Genomic DNA, 19,038 nt, shown 5'->3' with positions numbered 1-19,038 from the left:
ACTAATACTGAAAGAAAAAGAGCAACGAAAGCTAGCAACCGCCTATGGTTATTGTTAGCGGGGGACAGAGAAATGCTCTCTTAAGTGAGGCTTTTATTCCCCAGCCCTTAAAATGACAGCAAACAAGATTTGGGGCAGAAGCAGCTCCATAAGGATTATTTATCTTAGCACATTGTTTTCACCCCATCATCATATAGAATGGTGTCATTAATAGGTCAGGAAGTGAAGAAGCAGTGGCGTAGCGTGGGTTGTCAGCACCCGGGGCAAGGCAAGTAATTTGTGCCCCCTGACCCGTGGATTTGCGCCCCCTAACCCTAACCCCCCGATGTTGCGCCTGGTGCGGCCGGCCCCCCCTGCACCCCCCACGCTACGCCACTGTGAAGAAGGCCTAAAGTAGCCTGTTCTGTTTTTGACTTGGTTCTGATAAGGAGCAGAGGGGCCGGATGCAGCCCAATCGCTTGCTCAAGCGAGTGTGGTGTAGTGGTTAAGAGCAGTGGACTCGTAATCTGGGGAACCGGGTTCGCGTCTCCGCTCCTCCACATGCAGCTGCTGGGTGACCTTGGGCCAGTCACACTTCTTTGAAGTCTCTCAGCCCCACTCACCTCACAGAGTGTTTGTTGTGGGGGAGGAAGGGAAAGGAGAATGTTAGCCGCTTTGAGACTCCTGAAGGGGAGTGAAAGGCGGGATATCAAATCCAAACTCTTCTTCTTCTTCTTCTTCATCAATCCGGCACGCGGATGGTCCGGGAATCAGCATGTTTTTACATGAGTAGAACGTGTCCTTTTATTTAAAATGCATCTCTGGGTTATTTGTGGGGCCTGCCTGGTGTTTTTACATGAGTAGAATGTGTGCTTTTATTTAAAATGCATCTCTGGGTTATTTGTGGGGCATAGGAATTCGTTCATTCTTTCTTTTTCAAAATATAGTCTGGCCCCCCACAAGCTCTGAGGGACAGTGGACCGGCCCCCTGCTGAAAAAGTTTGCTGACCCTCTGCTGTAGACCATTCTGCACAGAATAAAAACTACACAGTGAACTTCTGTGTTTACATGGGTATTACAAGTTAAGGTGTTCAACAGTTCTGTATGACAGGACTGAGCTTAGTTCTGGTACTAAGAATAAATTTCTGCATCGAGCAAGTGCATCGGGGGGAGGGGGCAGAGAGGCTTCCTCTCCAACATGCAGAGGTGAGCAGGTCAGGCAGGAAGTGACTTACAGGTAAAGGAGATAAAGCGCTGCTCAGACTGACAGAGGGTAAAGGAAGGGAGGGACATCCCGGGTGTGGAGCCCAGAAGGGAAACAGGAGCAAAACAAGTGATGAATGAATGAATGAAAGCCTGTGAGTGAGAGAGAGAGAATGAATGTGTGAGTGAGCATGAGAAGGAGGAGAAGGAACAAGCAAGATACTGACTGAAGCAAGAATAGAGGAAATGAGCGTGAATGTGGTGAACTGAGAGCTTATATAAGGGGACAATGGGAGGGAGAGAAAACAGGGAAGAGAGGGAAGGAGGCTTGTAAAGTCTGGGGCAGTAGACTGCTTAAGAGTCAGGAGCATAAACAAACAAACCCTGGAGGTTTTTAAAGCAGAGGTTGGGCGGTCATCTGTCATGGATGCTTTCCTGCATTGCAGGGGGTTGGACTAGATGACCCTTGGGTTCCTCCTAACTCTACAATTCTATGACTCTATGGCTGTGCTTGCTGATATGAGGAGCCTTAACCTTGAAATGTAGATGGGATCACCAGGTGGCTCTGAACACAAGAGGCATGCTGAATTTCTGAATGCATTTGGGACCACAAAGAAGTAAGGGAGGAAGCTTCACAGACAGATTGCTCCAGAATTCCAATAATAAATCCCTTGCCACTATTTTGTACCCAGCTCTAAATTTGGGATCTAGTAAACAAAGCAAATCAGTAGGTTCTGCCAAGCCTGAATTCTGCCCAATACTGCTTTATACAATAGCAATATTCACTGGCAAAACTAGTGTTCCACCAATAACAGTTGACAAAGGATAATCTGAAAATCGTACTCTTTTTGAAAGGAATACTTTCAAGCAGAAAACCGGTTCAGTGTGGCAGCCTAAAAGCCAACAAGGAAACTTAAATTCAGCTTAAATTTAGGCAGCAATCCTATGCACGTTTACTTGGAAATTAAGCTTCATGGAACTCAGTGGGTCTCGGTGCATTAAAAAAAAGGGGGGGGGACTACAAGTTGATATGCAGCCTTAAACAATCACTACACCAAAATCCTAAGCTGCTACTTTCCCCCAGCCTACTTTTCACACTGTGGCTGAAGGAGATAGGAAGAGAGGAAGGCTGAAGCATGCAAGAAAAACCAGCCTTCCTATAGAGATGGGGAAAATAATGGAAGGAGGAGCCCTCTCTTTGGAAGGAGTCTTCTCTACATACCATGTTGACTGCATCTTGATCAAAGGGGTTCCACTCTATGTTCTGGGGATAGTGAGCCAAGACTTTGGACTTGAAAGTTCTTCTTAAGGGGCTCTGGTCAAAGTTTTCTCCTGTAACAAAAAAAAAGCCACAATAGTCACAACAACTGGTTTGCAAGACATCTGGCCCGCTCAACATCTGATCAAAGAAGAAAATGCAGAGGGAAAGGACATGTATGTTTTTACTTCATCGGCTTTTAGAAAAGGAAGGTCTAAAGGACTTGCACAAGATGCATTCAGCCATTTCTTCCTTCAGTTAACTTGGCTCTGTAATTTGAACTGATGTGGGAGCACTTTAAAGCTACTAAAAGCAGCGCTGAAAACTCACAATCATCATTAGGGGCTGCTGTAGAATGGCTGTGAGCCAAACTGGCAACTTAATACTCTTGCCCAAGTTTAATGTATTCAGTCTAATCTCTGGCATAGTGGGGAAAAGATCAGCAGAAGAAGGGCAACACATGAACTTGCATGGTATACGACAGTGTCTACAATAAGAAACAAATGTGAAAAATGTGGTCCAGGGATCAGCTCCCCATCACCAAGGGAGGAATGCCCATGTTTGTATACTTAAAAAAAAGCTGGTAGAAAGGTCCACTGAGGCACTCCAAAAAACTCCTGATCAATGAAACCTAGAAGTTTCAGCATCTCTACAAAGGGCCATAACAGACACCATGTTAACTGCATATAGGCACTGACCATGCAGCCCTGTTGTTTTTAATGCAGAAAAGCATCAGGGAAAGGGGCTGAAAAGTATTAGGATCCTAGCAAGCAGCCAAGGTGATTTAAACCCAGGAAATGCCCCATTGGCACCATTAGGGAGGAAAGTATTGAATTCTCTCTAGCCACTTGGTAGGATTGTGATAATTATCAGCCCACCACAAGCAGTGCTATTTGCACTTCTGAAAACCTCCATGTTGAACATTGTAATGCCTAACAGGTATGGCGTCACCAGAGTTCTCTAGCAGAAAGCGCAACTAAATAGAAGTTGCCTAAGGAGACCACGGCTCATCTCAACTGGGCTTGCACGGGAGACTTGCCTATGGTGGTGTGCTTTATGTCACCTGCTTCATGTGGCAAAATATCTCAGGTTGGCCCTAGACAGTGATAGCACCAAACCTCAGGAGATGGGAACTTCAGAAAGGAATAGTGAACCCACTACATTCTTCTTGGTTGAGAAACAAGGCAAAGGGGATTCAATTTAGCACCATCAGTTTCAATGCTGGCCCCTCATTCCCCATCTACCCCCAAAGTATAGCACAATATCCAGTAGTAGTAGTAGTAGTAGTAGTAGTAGTAGTAGTAATATTTATACCTTGCCCACCTGGCTTGGTTTCCCCAGCCACTCTAGGGGCTTACAGCACATATAAAAACATAGTAAAACATCAAACATTAAAAACTTCCTGATACAGGGCTGCCTTCAGATGTCTTCTAAAAGTTGTGTAATTCTTTATTTCCTTGACATCTGAAGGGAGGGTGTTCCACAGGGAGGATGCTACTACCAAGAAGGCCCTCTGCCTGATTCCCTGTAACTTCGCTTCTCTCAGTGAGGGAACCAGCAGAAGACCCTCGGAGGAGGACCTCCATGTCTGGGCTGAGTGATGGGGCTGGAGATGCTCCTTCAGGTATACTGGACAGAGGCCATTGACGGCTTTAAAGGTCAGCACCAACACTTTGAATTGTGCTCGGAAACGTACTGAGAGCAGTGAAGACCGGTGTTATATGGTCCTGGTGGATCCCCCCCCCCCTCTGCTAGTGGAACAGATTTCTACTGTGTAACGGAGCTTACCCTTCCTCTGCTTTAAAGGGTTGGGTTGATGGAAAGACCCTAAATTAACTTCTGTGCCCAGTCCCAGCTGCCTGGGGCTGATGGGTATTGGGAGTCCCACAACATCTGGAGAACTGCAGGTTCCCCATCTCTACTATAAAATGCTAGATAGAAAACAATGAATACTTGTTATCACCTACAAGAAAGTTTCTGTTGGGGTAGTTCCACATTTCTTCAGGAGTACCTAAGTCTATCTCAGAATCCTCGTGCATCATAAAAACTACTTAAAAAATGCACCTTAGACATAAGGCACACTCAAGCCCCATAGCTCATGTGGCTAAACTTCAGCTCCCCAGAAGCTGTTATCACTCCAACTCCCATCAGCCCCAATATGGCCAATGGGAAGGGAAGATGGGAACTGTAGTCTAACAACTTCTAGTAAACCATACCTGCCCTTAGAGAATGGCCTGTCGTTAACTGCTGAACTTCTCACTCAACTCAGCAAGGTACAATCTGCTGGTTAGGATCATTTTGAAACTTTACACAGAAGCAAGCCAATGTTTATCTTGTAATACTGTACACTTGTGCCAGGGGAAGGCTGTAATATATTATAATATAATAATTTATTATCCATACCCCGCCCATCCATCTGGGTTTCCCCAGCCACTCTGGGCAGCTCCCAACAGAATATTAAAAACATGATAAAACAGCTTCTCATCAAGCAATGATGTACAATAAACACATCTCCAGCTATGAGTCTCATCAAATTCACCACTTTCATTTTTTCAGCAATATATCTGTTTAGAATATACACCTAAAAGTAAACATATTTTAAGACTCATAAAAGCCATTCTCAGTTTGTTATTTTCCCAGAACATATACACCTCAACACATTTACATACATTTTCCTGTCTCTGCTTAAAATTGGACAAAAATGTCCTGCTCATTTTTTGCTTTTTAGAAAAAATAATAGCTACTAACACAAAAAGATGCAATGTGTAGTAAGGCCCGGTTTGGAAAAGCAATTGCAAAGGAGGGCTAAACACAACACAACACAGAGAAATACACATGTGTATACAGGCTGCCAATCAAAGGACTGAAAACGCTGCAACAAATGCTGCAGATTACTGCTTGTTGTAGAGCAACATTGTATAGTTATGTAGACTTATCTGCTTGGTGCATATGTTGTGGTGTAGGGCAGCCAGTGCTTTGAAGTTTGGAAAACTCATATGAGAATTGCTCCATCACCTTCATAGCAATAAATATGGATCTTGATGTCTAATATATAATTGTAGGCTTTTCTAGGTATCTGAGACATGCACATTTTGAAATTTTAAAGATAAAAAAAATTCATTTTGCTGGATAACTATCACTGGAATTAATTACTTTCTCAGCTGAAAAAATTATAATCCACAAAGCCAAACCCTGAGAAGAGTTCCAGTAGTTCTACTTTTGCTTACTTTGTACTGCAAAAATAAAGACGTTTTCAAGCACCTGCAAAGGTGAGGGATGCATGTCTTGGGGGTGTCATAAGTTAATAATTATAAGATTAACTTATAAACTGCACTAGCTCAGTAACTTATTTTAATTCACATTTGGCAAGATGCAGGAAATGAAAAACTATTCGTCAAAAGCAAGTCTGAATGCACTCATTGGGACTACCTGGCTAGATAACTGTGCACAGGATTGACGCCATGCACTCAAACTCATGTTCTGAAATACAGAAAATGGTGCAATTTATTTGCTTTTAAGCCTTTGCAAATATTGTTGTGTCCCACTCACACTCATTCTAAAATCCCATAATAGGCAGTATTATGGCAGTAAGCCTTTATGTCCTAATCCAAGAGAGAACTACTATAATAAATTACCATTGCAGTGGCACTCTGTGAGTGATATGCAAACTAATGGGAACTGCAGAGCATAAAACAATAAGAGGATTTCACCCAACGCAGACCTGCAACAGAGCTAGAAATTATTGAAGAAATAATAATGTGTGTGATGCAATAAAGTTGTATTTTATTAATCTGTTGCCATTTTTTCCTCGTGAATATATGAAGATAAAGCTGAAGGGAAAACTCTACTAAAAATGAGACTCCAGAAAACAGAACTGTGAATGTCTGACAATATATATCATACAGTATGTTTTATTACAAGCTCTCAGTGTTGTGGATTCTCCTATTTAGAAGTTTCAAATGTTGCAAAATTAGACTAACAATAAAGGTAAATACAAGTGTAACATTTCATTTTTTTGAGTGTCCTTTAAAGTTTCATCAAGGATGAATGGAGATTTGCACACATTACTATGGTCCAAGTCCAACACTTTTAGGCACTATGCTACACTAGCTTTCAAGTCAGATTTCATTGTTAAAGTAAGACTTTCCTAGATGCAACATACTTGTTACTGTTAGTCAGCATCCACCTTCTGAACTTATTATTCCATGCATTAAGGACACATGGAGGGGGGAGCCCTCATGCCCTGGCTCCAGTGTTCTCGTGGGACCCACCCTGACCATCACATGGTAAGCAAAAGGTCTGAAGGGGAAACCGACCCGTGTTTGCCTGAGCACACAAACATAGGCTTCTCTATGTGCTCAGGAACCAATGTGGAAGAACCTCCTTGTATTCAGCTGAATGTGCATATATTTTATTCATCCTTCTGAAGGGGGCTGGTGGGCAGGAACTTTGTGCAGCCATAAGTCATTCCCACTGCAAAATACTGCAAGATCATCATTTATTTAGAGACTCTGATGCCAATATGAAAGTTTTGTATGTGCAGGGGGTATGAAAAGAACATTATGTCCTATGTGCACGTCAGGCTCCTCTTTTGTGCATAGTGAGCATTCCCCAAGACCCTGTCTTTTGGGCCAGCAATTGTCTTCTAGGCTAACCTCACAGTGTTCTTTTGAGGATAAAATGAGAAGGGAGAGAACCAGGTATACTACCTCAAGCTCCTTGGCGGAAAGACAGGATGTAAATGCAAGAATGAACAAAATAAACATTCCTCTTGTCTGCCTGCAAAATCTAGGGCAATTTAGGCTTACAAATGTGTAACTAAATGTTATGGATGCTGCTGTTAAATTAGCACCTCTCTGTTTTACATGGAGAGCTAAGTGGTCTCCATTAAGCTGTAAATTAAAGTTGCATCACATAGTGTTCTTAGATAAGTAGCCAACAGTGCTTCAAGAATATTGCAGACAATATATTTATCAGGATTAAAATATGCTTAACATTAAAATATTTCACTTTTCCCAAAATCAAATGGGTTTGAAAATCTACTGGGAACCTGGACATTGGGAGTATTTGAAATGTGTAATCAGTGCAGGAATAGGATGCCGATTAAAAGCAGCAAACCCTTCTAGTCCACTTATCAGACTCCAACACTCTCAGTTATAGCTAGTTACGAATTCTGTTGAAGTGCCTTTGCTACATATAAGATGTTTTTATATGCCTGCCTGCCTTAGGGAGATTCCACAGGACTTGTATGTCATGGAAGCCATCTCTGTCAGCTGACAATTCTAATTAAATTGGTTCAGGAAAATCCTGGCGAATCTACTTTCTCTCAATGGATTTACCCTTTAACTACCCTAAACTTTTGGGCTACATAAAAGCACAGCAAAGAGTATTCAGTGGAGGCCTAGACAAACCAAGTTCTCTAATTTTTTCATGACAGTGCTCTCCACTCACTTTGTCTGTATCTTATCGCAAATATCTGGATAACCAGCTTTATCATTACTTCTTATGAGTGTAACATATGCCAACCTTAGTTTGGTTTAGTTTTCCATGTGTTTGTTTTATGGCATTTCTATTTTGTTATTTGGGTTATATGGATAAAATTAAAATAAGATTTAAACAAGGAAGAAGAAAAGGAACAAACCATGATTTGCTGTTACGAGAATGAATCGCAGCTCTGGCATGATAAGTGGAGATCAGAAACATCTGACTAGCTCCATTCCTCCGTCCCCCCATACTAACAGCTGAAACAGCTAGAAAGCATGACTCCTATCACACACACTGAAAATGTGGCTCTGCAAATCTGCCTGGAAGTGATGGGCTATGATGACACGCTCCCAGTTTTAGGATGATTCTACAGGGGGGAACATAGCTGCCTCCAGAGAACCATGGGGCAGCCATGTTTCCATGTTTGCCCTCAGACCTCCTCACATGGTATTTGGCAGAAGTGTTGATTCTGAAGCAGCCCACATATCTGACCTACAGTCTAGTCTGGTTATTGCTAATTAGTATTTACATTTTTTAAAAAAGGAAATATGGCAAGTTTTTCAATACAGCATATAATTTTGCATTGTTTGCTGCCTTGGAAACAGTACTGTTTTATAGCTGTCATCAGTGCAGGACTTTGGGGTGGGGTTGGGGAGATTTCCAGGGTCCCACTTGGCAGAATGGGCAAGGGGTTCCTTCAAACACAACAGGGCTGGCTTAGTGCAGTAACAGACATGACCACCAAAAGGGGGCAGGTGGAAGACCATCAAGTCTGGAGTCTAAAGTTATTACTGCAAGACCATTCCTTAGGAACTGTGAGAGCAATTTCCATCTCCCCTGGTCCCCCCCCCCCAGTAGCTGGCATGCCATCTCTGTTCCAGAAGATAAAACATTGCTTTATGAACCTTACATCCTCCCACAAGAACTTGCCTATAAACTCAGATGCTTGCCTAAAGGGCTCTTTTCCAGATTCCACTACTGTCAGTGAGGCAGGTGGCAACTGGAGATGTGACCTTTCCTTTGATGGTGCCCCAAGTTTTGCAACTCTTCGCCCGGAGAGCTACACCTGGTACCAAAATCTGTAATCTTTTTGGTACCAGAATTGTGGGGGGTGGGGAATCTTGATTCAATTTCTATCTAGTCAGGCAACTGTTGTTCTGCTAGAACTGATGCTGCTCTTAATTCAATGCTGTTTTCAATTTTTTTGCACTGAAAGCCACTCTGGGAACTTGTGTTGAACGTAGGAGGACAGTATTAAAGCAAAACAAACTTGTTATGACCTTTCACAGGAAATCCTAAAAATTATTCAGGTTAGCTGTAGGGGACATTTCCAGACTGAAGAAAAAGATTGTCTTCTTCTGGCATATAATCACATCTGCCATACAGGGTGGTGGGAGGGGAAATAATAGATTTATTGATTATTGATTACAAGGAATCAATCAAGATCGAACCAATCAAAGGAAGAGTGTTCAATTGAATTTAAAGTGCAAGATGGGTGTGATTACAGGAAATCTGGAGATTAAATTAGTAAGCAACCGCCATCTTTTTTTTTTTTTTTTTACCTGATGTTCTGTTTGCAGTATCTGAGCTCCTGCCATGACGATCGGCTTCTAGCCACTGGTATAAGACTACATAACACAACAGAAACAAAAAGCACGTATGAACAAAATGAATAGAAAGTGCAGACACACACAAAAACATGGTTAAGAAAAGGAGACATGCACCACGAAGTAGCAATATTTCCTTCCACTGCTTCTGACAGAAAGCAAAAGAATGGAACAATGCATGTTAAGACGGACACACACACACACACACACACACACATATCCACACAAAGCTCAGCCCACCAGGAAACTCTCCTGCAGGAACCCAATTGAGACAAACAATAGGTGTTTTTTTAATGTGCTCAATCATTTCAAATTTGTGCTGCTTTTCCAAAGGGGCTGTGCATTGTCTGTGATAGTAAACAGCAATGGAACACACTAGGGGGTAGTTCAGATATCGCTGCCTCCACACGAGCATCAATGAAGGGGAAGCATTCTTAATCTGTGTTCTAAGAGGCTACAGTGCAGTACAGTACAGTTTAGAAGTTAATGCTAGAAGTATGTCAGAAGCCACCCATGAGGCACTGATTCTCCATCCCTACCAATGTACAGAATAGTGACATCATCCACAGAAGGGATATGAAGCCGAGCGGTCCTCCAAATGTTGCCGGACTACAATTCCCATCACCACTGGCCCTGCTGGCTGAGGATGCTGGGAGATGTAGTCCAACAACACGTGGCGGGCTACACACTCTCTATGCCTGGACTAAAGGAACACCTACTATGAGAAAGGTACTATGGCGATCAAACTACCATGTAGTGGCCAAAAATACCCTGGGAATATTTACTTACATTTGGCCAGAACATGGGAAAGCCATTTCAGGATTGAGTGTCCAAGTGTTGTTGGAGCACAACTCTAATCATCCATGAATATTTCCCATGCTGGCTAGACCTGGTGGGAGCTAGAGTCTGGAAATCTAAAGGTTCCCTGACCTTGCGAGAAAATAAGGAAGTGCAAGGATTCCCCAAGGCAGCATTCCCTGCAGCCCCAAATGTGTGGAGGGTGGGACGGTTCTCCATCCCTGGGCCCTGTGAATGACAGGGTTAAACAGAAGGGCTGGATGCCAGGAGGCAGCATTAACTGGGTGATCTCAAAATTGGAGGATGCCTGCCCATTGTTCTGGAAGCTGGCGACTGGATGGTGCTTGGAAGTAAGTATTAAAAGCAACACTCTCAACATGTGTGGGTTGCCACCGTGGGCAATGCCAGCACCTGAACTGCCCCATCTACAAACAAAATATGAGATGTTAAAATCAGCAATGAAAAGGAATTAGTATTTTAGAACAAGGAAAGCTTCTACACGTAATGCCATTCTCTCTCCCCCTTTTTAGTATTTATTCAATTTTTCAATAACAAACGAAGAAAACACAAAACATGGCCGACAGGCAGGGATTATGGGAGTTGGGGTCCTGATTTCTCATCCCCGCCATATACAGTGTTAGGCTAGTTGGACAAATTGCACGATTCCATACAGGCCATCTTTACATGAAATCTGAGAACCTGAGATTTCCATTTGGAAAAACGGTTTCTAGTTCGCAACAGCAGCAAAAAGACATAGCCATGAAAATTTGAGGGCAAAGCCCAGTAAAAACTGAGAAACAGAGCATTATATTTTCCGTGGTCAGAGACACAGCTTCAGCACCTACTGCAGCATTTTGCTCCTCGCCACAACTGGCAGAAATGGAACACACTACCTGTACTAAAGATGTGGGTTAAGCTAGGAAAAATATGCATAGTTTTAGACACATTGCCAACTCAACCTCTCTTTGGTATACGATTTGTGTTTACTATGGTGCTAAGTTCTGACAGAAATTTAAGCAGCCCACGAGATTTGCACATCTTTGCAGCAACCTGAAACCACCTGCTTAGAATGGATGGGAGGTGGGTGTCTGATTCTCGCATCCAGTGAAATGTCGGCTTGTTGAAGGGGGCACGTTCAGCGTAGGAGAGGCTGAGCCAACGTTAACAGTCTCTTGTGAATTCCAGATTTTTTGAGATGATGCTTACAGAGATCTTTTGTTTCAGTGGTACTTAGTGGGCAAATAGGCACCCCCTTTTTAAGTAAACTGTCCCTTTCCTTCAGAATTATAAAAAAAATACTCCTTGATTTGATTATGTAATATGAACACTTAAAATTTAAAGGTCAAGTTTATTGGCTAGAGCCAGACTAATCATTTGGGCAGCCTTTTTTAATTCATTTCATGTTTTTAAAACTAGAGATCATCTGCTCTGCAAAAAAGACAGAAAAGTGAGAGACAAAACAGGTTGAACACTTAGAAGTGTCAACCTGCACTGCTGACAGAAATGAATACACGAGCAGTATACTAATGGTGCTATAACGACAGACAAAAATGGTTGTGTTTATATGGCCTCAGAGATCTCATTACCGCAAGCCATTCCTCTTTGATTAGCTTCTACACAGAACTGAGGCACACGCAGGCAAGACCTACAAATACACTTAGGAACAAGACACCCAAATATTTTCAAATAAAGCTCCTTCATTCATTCCCCAAGAGCTCGGTTATATCAAATGTTGGTCTACTGGGCTTATAAAATAAGGGGCTGTCCCATTTTGCTATGAAGTATTCATGCACTTAACGCAAGGAGTTCGCTGTGATTGTTTGAGTCTACAAGTTATGCAAATCCCTGAAGTAAACTGATCAGCAAGACCCATTAAAATGAATATTAATTCACAGAGTACAATAAAACTCTTCATATTTTGATTCGCTGGGTCTATAACACAATTCACAGAGCACATGAAATCCTTTTCAAATTACTCTCCGTGTGTGTGTTTTGTCTCCAGCAGAGAATAATTTGACTGCTTTAAACAACAGCTTTTCAAAAATACAATCTGAGAAAGGGTGTTTTATTCTAGACTTCCTTCCCATCCTCCACCTCCTGACCTCAATTGAAGGATCTCCACTGTCTGCCTGGAGAGTAACGTTATACCAACCAACAGCTTTGGTTTCTTAATATAGCTACACATCCAAATGCCAGCAGAATAACAAAGACATTCAAGGGGGGGGGGCGGTGTTGCAATCTGAAAGGTAGACCAACCCTTAAGATTCCGGCTGAACAATATTCAAGTGAAAGCCACACACAAGCACAAACAACACGGCTGCTTGCAGAATAGAGACCCAACATACATAAACTGCGCTTTGCCTTGAGGAACTAAAAGCTCAATTACAGTTTGTATCATATGCATAATTTTCAGAGATACGATCACTTCCACTTCATGCATATATCGGCTTCAACGCCCCACCCCCCACTGCATTTCGACTGCTAGCTGCAAGCTATTTTATAATACTCTTGGCACACGCAAGGCTTATACCAAAAGGCACCAGTAAGCAGGTGCAGAACTGGCATTTTCAGAATTCTAAGCATGGGAGAGAGCAATTTTCTTTTCGCCCCGAGCCTCTCTTTTCTCCACGCCAAACACGCATGGAATTGAGACATTTCCTTTCTGTTGCCTCTCTGTCCTAGCATTCTAAGCATAGGATTGCTAACGTTTTATTTAAGGCACACCCACGGAGTGAAGCTTCGATACAGCACACATACCCATTAAAAGAGACAGCACTGTCACCCTTGCAAGAAGGCAAGTTCATGAGGGATGATCATCTGGAACAACCCGAAGTTCATCTTATTATCTTGTATCATAGGAAACAAGGAATGGACATCGGCAGGCTGCCTTAAACCAGACCAAACTGTTGGTCCATTTAGTGCAGTATTGTCTACACTGACTGGCAGCAGCGCTCTAGGGTTTCAGGCACAATCTCTGCCAGCCCTTCTGCATGCAAAGCAGATGCTCCCCCACCAAGCTACAGCCTTCCCCCATCCCTACCTAGAATTGCCAAGTAATGAACCTGCAATCTTTTGCATGCACAGTTAATTCCGAAGAACTATACAGCTATGAGTCAACAGCAGGGTTTAATTTCATTTAACTGATTGTCTTTGTTGACATGAACCATAAAATTGCAGCACAGGCCATTTCTGGACGGCTGCCATAAATCCATTCAAAATGTTTCCAGACTGTTAATGCTCACAGTGGTGGCCTTTTTATCACCACCACCTCCAAGTGGAGATTTTTCCAATCCAAGAATGACACTAGCTTTTATGAGGCTGCCATCAACACATCTCCTCTGGCTGACCTATGACCTAATCCCCCAAAGCCTGATTCTGCCTTTCCTCCTGAGGGGCTCAGCGTGATCACATCTGGTTCCCCTCGTTATCTTCACAGTAAGGCAAGAGGTAGCTTGAGGCTAAGAAGGATCCCAACCCTGTCGGAGGCAACCTAATGTGCTTCAAAGCAGAGAATGGATCTGTAAACAGATCTCAAACATAAATGCAAGGATTTGAAGTCCAGGTCCAGTACCGTTTCACAACATCACCTACTGCCCCCCTCAAACCCTAATACAGTGGTACCTCGGGTTAAGTACTTAATTCGTTCCGGAGGTCCGTTCTTAACCTGAAACTGTTCTTAACCTGAAGCACCACTTTAGCTAATGGGGCCTCCTGCTGCCGCCGTGCTGCTGGACCACGATTTCTGTTCTTATCCTGAAGCAAAGTTCTTAACCCGAGGTAATATTTCTGGGTTAGCGGAGTCTGTAACCTGAAGCGTATGTAACCCGAGGTACCACTGTATAACAGGCTTGAGAAACTTGCTTATATTGTCACACCCAAACTAGCCATGTATTCTGTTTTCCGTTTATGACTAGACAAAAGCCACAGAGGAAATATGGAAGTGGGAGACAAAAGATGCTATCTATCACCATTGGTAATCCTAACACCTACATAAGCAGTTCAGGTACATGATGTACAACACTCATGGAAATGAAATGGTTTGGTGCTTAAAATTCTACTACAGAAACATGTTAAATATGCTAAAACGTTGTCCAATCTATATTTGAGGAGGGAAGTTATAGTTCGGAGAAACTGTGCAGTTGTAGCATTGTCAAAGCAAACCATGGATTGCTCTGAGAACTGACATGCTCCTTCCTCTTCCCCCTCTTCTCCCACCTTTCATTTTCACAGCTAACCATGGTCTGCATTGCTGAGTTTGACAGCCCTGGTCAGCTCCAAACCACAGGCTGCAAGCAAGATGCAATGAGTATACAGCCACTTTTTCAGCCCAACGTGTTAGTGAATGCATTCAATATTCAGAAAATACGTTTGTGGTTTCATAAACATGCCTGGGGGCTCCAGTTAGAGGGCAAAAAGCAGGTTATAAAATATGGGAATAAAGTAGAAATAACCCTAGCATGAGGAACAAAGGAAGCTACCTAACAGCTTAGCATTGTCCATTCTGACCGGCATTTCAAGCAGAGGACATTCCCAAGACGCTGGGAATCAAACCTGGGACTCTCCAAATGCAAAGCAGATGCTAACTGCTCATAGCTGTCAACCGTCCCTTATTTGGCGGGAAACTCCCTTACCCCAGCGCAGTGTCCTGCTGTTGTCCCTTATTGATGATTTCCCTTAAATTTCCCGTGTTTCAAAGGAAGCAGCTCCTCTCCCTCCCTGCCAGTCAGGGAGGAGGGAGTCTCCAACTGTGTTTCTTGGCTGTGTTGCTCACCCAATAAGGAGTCTAAGAACAACTGGGGGGTGGAGCTTGCATGCCTCGTGCCAATCAAATCGGCCACCTTGCCTGGGGACTCGCCTTTGCTCAGCGCTTCCCAGCGGAAAGGTGACGGTGGTTTTCCTTGCTGCACCCCCTTTGCCGGTTTGCTGCACTGTGGGAACCACCACTTGAGGCTTCGTTTGGCTGCTGGACTGGCTGGGTTTTCTGCCTTTGGCTCGGGAGCTGGCAGACTAAAATCCCTTATTTTCAAGGCTCCTGGTCCCTTATTTTCAAATCTGTAAGTTGACAGCTATGTAACTGCTGAGCTACAGCCCTTCCCCAAATGTTATCCAATCTCTGCGTGCAACAATCAAGCAGGATTACAAAAGGCTTACAGCCTAGAGATGACCCCCCCCAAAAAAAAAACACTACCACCACACCCTGTTTCTTAAGTCTACATTTCAAGAACCATTTTTCCAAGGCAGTCACTGCTTATTCCAGCAGCCAGCATATCAATGTTTCCTCCCCTCCATCGGCATGTCAGTTAAAATCAGGGGTGTGAGCTTAGGCATGACTGTCAAGCCCTTTCAACTCATCTAGGAAAAAATTTTCTTCAAAAGCAAAATCCTAGGAGATGTCAACAATGTAGTGGGGTGCAACATGTTTGGAGTTATGTGATAATTTTTTTTCCAAATAATTAATAAAAAATACATTTTAAAAACCACCAATTTAGTGGGATACAAGAAACCAGGTTACTTCAGAGGTTACTTCCCACAAAGCCCATTCACATCTTCACCTGACATATCACAATGGGATATCATGAACTGTCTGGGTGTTTTTAGGGTGGCTTATTCATGGTTAATGTGTAGGTAGCAGAAGTGAAGTGTTTGCAGCAAGACTACCTACTTATTTATTGATACCATTTAGTTAGTTATTTAAGGCACTTTTATCCTGCTTTTAAATACCAAACTCTTCCAAAGCAGCCTCACATAAAAAGATAACGTGAAACAACCAATTTACAAAGTGCCAGACAGATTAAAAATACATTTGTTTTTCAACGATATTTGTATCGAGCCTTGCTGTTTTTGGAAAGCAACAACACCTCTCTCAATAAAGCAAATCAACATATACATTAAAAACCACCAGAACAGAGCTGTGTAAGATACAGCAGACCACTGTTATGGAGTGAATTCCACAAAATGCTCTATAAAAAAATAGCCATGCCTTTTCAGCATAGCAAAGGGGAAGGGGCCTGGTACGTCTCTCTGAGGAGGGCAGTCTACAGCACGGAGGGACCAAAGTGGCCCTAAGCCAGGGGTCAGCAACCTTTTTCAGCCGTGGGCCAGTCCACCGTCCCTCAGACCATGTGGTAGGCCAGACTATATTTTGGAGAAAGAAATGAACGAATTCCTATGCCCCACAAATAACCCAGAAATGCATTTTAAATAAAAGGACACATTCTACTCATGTAAAAACACGCTGATTCCCAGACTGTCCGCGGGCCGGATTGAGAAGGCGATTGGGCCGCATCCAACCCATGGGTCTTAGGTTGCCTAACCCTGCCCTAAGCCATATGATGTCCTGCAATTGGGACATGCAGCAGAACCTGTAATCTTTAATATAACCTAGTATCAGATTATTTCGGGACTTTTCGTTTAGAATTCTGGGTTTCCCAACCTTGGGGTCTCCAGCTGTTGTTGGACTACAACTCCTATCATCCCTAGCTAGCATGACATGTGGTAGGGGATGATGGAAATCATAGTCCAAAAGCAGCTAGAGACCCAAGTTTGGGAACCCTGGGTTGCCAGAGACAGTAAACCTCTTGTACACTAGTTGCTCAGAATCAGAAGCAGGGAGAGGGTGACTGTATTAGGCCCTGCATGGCCACTGAGAAAACAGGATGCAACCTAGACCGGCCTTTGGCTTGATGCAGCACATCTTCTCTTTAGGACAAAGACTGCTGACAGGTGGACAACAAAGGGGCTAGCAGTGGGGTTAAGAACCCTTTTGACAACATGCTGGACCACTAAGAAATCTGCATAGGCAAGTGGTTTTTCTTTAAAAAAATGTTACCACATATATACATGTGATTATTATTATTATTATTTATTGAACCTGCCACTTCTTACCCAAACAAGGTCTCTAAGTGACATATCTGCTTGCTCTTAAAAATGTTTTTTATTATAATTTATTTTAACAACACATGCAGTTCATAAAAATCCACCCAACAAGAGTAGCAAAATCTTGGGCAACACAACTAGCAGCAAATAACATTGTTCTATTCAATCAAGAACCTGAGGAAAAAAAGAGGTGAGTTTTTACCTGGCACTGAAAACATGCCAGTACAGTGGTACCTCAGGTTACATACGCTTCAGGTTACAGACTCCGCTAACCCAGAAATAGTACTTCAGGTTAAGAACTTTGCTTCAGGATGAGAACAGAAATCGGGCTCTGGCGGCGCAGCAGCAGCAGGAGGCCCCATTAGCGAAAGTGGTGCTTCAGGTTAAGAACAGTTTCAGGCTAAGTACAGACCTCCGGAACGAATTAAGTACTTAACCTGAGGTACCACTGTATAGGCATGAGGCAGACCTCACCGGGGGCTACAGCGTTCAGCAAAGGGGGAGCCACAACTGAAAATTGCTCCCTCCCTTGTCATTCTCCTCCAAGCTTCCTGGAGAAGGGTCTTAGATTCTGCACAACAAGAAGCTTGGAGGGGAAGACTGATGGAAATCTAAACACCGTCTTCTGAAAGATGACAGTTCTGGGTTTAAACTGTCTGGGTATAGAACTGACTGCAGGGATTTGCCTGTTTGTTCCCTGAACGCATTTATGTGCACGCACAATACACATGGGGAAAGCCTCTAAAGCACTGTAAATATTTATCAGTTCCAACAACTGCCCCAGACTTTGCAGCTGTGAGATATTTTCCCCCCCAGATCTGAAACTCTTTGTGTATTTTTAATACAAACTGAGCTGTCAAGTTTGGCTCGCTGCCAAGAAACCGAAATACAGACACTATGAGCCATCTGCCCATTCTTTGGCTGCCTCCTGACAATTAAAGCCAAAACAGTAGTAGCTGCCCTATAAAATGACATGTTGCTCCCAAGTCAGGGGCACAACACAATATGTTGCGCCTTCCCCGAGGAACACAGAAAGGCATATCACTAGGACAGCGCATATTTGAAATATTGGTGAAATGACCCCCAAAACTCCCAAGACACATGGACCACTGCAATAAATGTTTATGAAGCAACTTGAAATCAGTAAAGGGCCTAAACAAACTCTTGAGTTCTATACACACAAACAGTCCCTGATAAACAAACAGTCCCTCAACCACAAGCAACAGCAAAATGCAGACTTATTAAAAACTAGATTAAAGAAGAACCGCATTATCATTGCAGGGTTGAACGCTCCCGTTCCAACTCCAAAAATTCTACAATTACCCTAATCCTTACAAACAAGCTATTAAGGTAGGCACACTTAACCAACCTTGTACTGCGGGAGGCAGAGATTCAACCTTGAGAACAGAGCGAGCTTTCCTACGGTCACAGGGCAAGTTCAGATCTCCCATTCGTCAGGAGATGGGGATTCCTTCACTCTTTCTTAGCCACTGTGTTGCACCAGCTTTCTATTACAGTGATTATCATTTGTGTTTCAAGGTAATGACTATAATCAGTGTGCTTATAAATAATGGTTGATAGCTACAGTAGCTACTTATGGTCAGGTAAAGCGGTGCACACAGCTGGTTGTCAGGCGTACCATTACGTAGTGGTGCTGTGCCACAGCTAAAACAAAAACACACACACAAAAAAAGAGTCTGCACTCAATAATCAGGTTGTGCAGACAAATACAGCAGGATGGAAAAGTTTGCTCTGTTCTGCTCATATTTGGAATTTGAGAGGACTCTTCAAAAAATTAAAAGAACATGTGGATAGTTCAGCTGGTATAGCATG

At 43.1% G+C, this 19,038-nt stretch overlaps 1 protein-coding gene across 6 annotated transcripts in view; it reads right to left on the bottom strand.

The window, feature by feature from the left end:
- DENND5B (DENN domain containing 5B) overlaps positions 1–19,038 on the bottom strand; it is a 97,746-nt gene that overhangs the window by 44,270 nt on the left and 34,438 nt on the right. For 4 of the 6 annotated variants that reach the window (XM_082240372.1, XM_082240375.1, XM_082240374.1 and 1 more), the window contains exons 2-3: positions 9,487–9,552; positions 2,405–2,514 (exon numbers count right to left, since the gene is read on the bottom strand). In XM_082240372.1, the coding sequence (XP_082096498.1) occupies positions 2,405–2,514; positions 9,487–9,552 (176 nt within the window). The remainder of the gene's footprint in view (positions 1–2,404; positions 2,515–9,486; positions 9,553–19,038) is intronic. The other 2 variants (XM_082240373.1, XM_082240377.1) reach the window with 1 other exon arrangement.

This window comes from Podarcis vaucheri (assembly GCF_965113315.1).
Source record: "Podarcis vaucheri genome assembly, chromosome: 10".
NCBI classification, from domain to species: Eukaryota; Metazoa; Chordata; class Lepidosauria; order Squamata; family Lacertidae; genus Podarcis; species Podarcis vaucheri.
The sequence above is the reverse complement of the archived record's forward strand: the minus strand, read 5'-3'. Positions and strand labels throughout refer to the sequence as shown.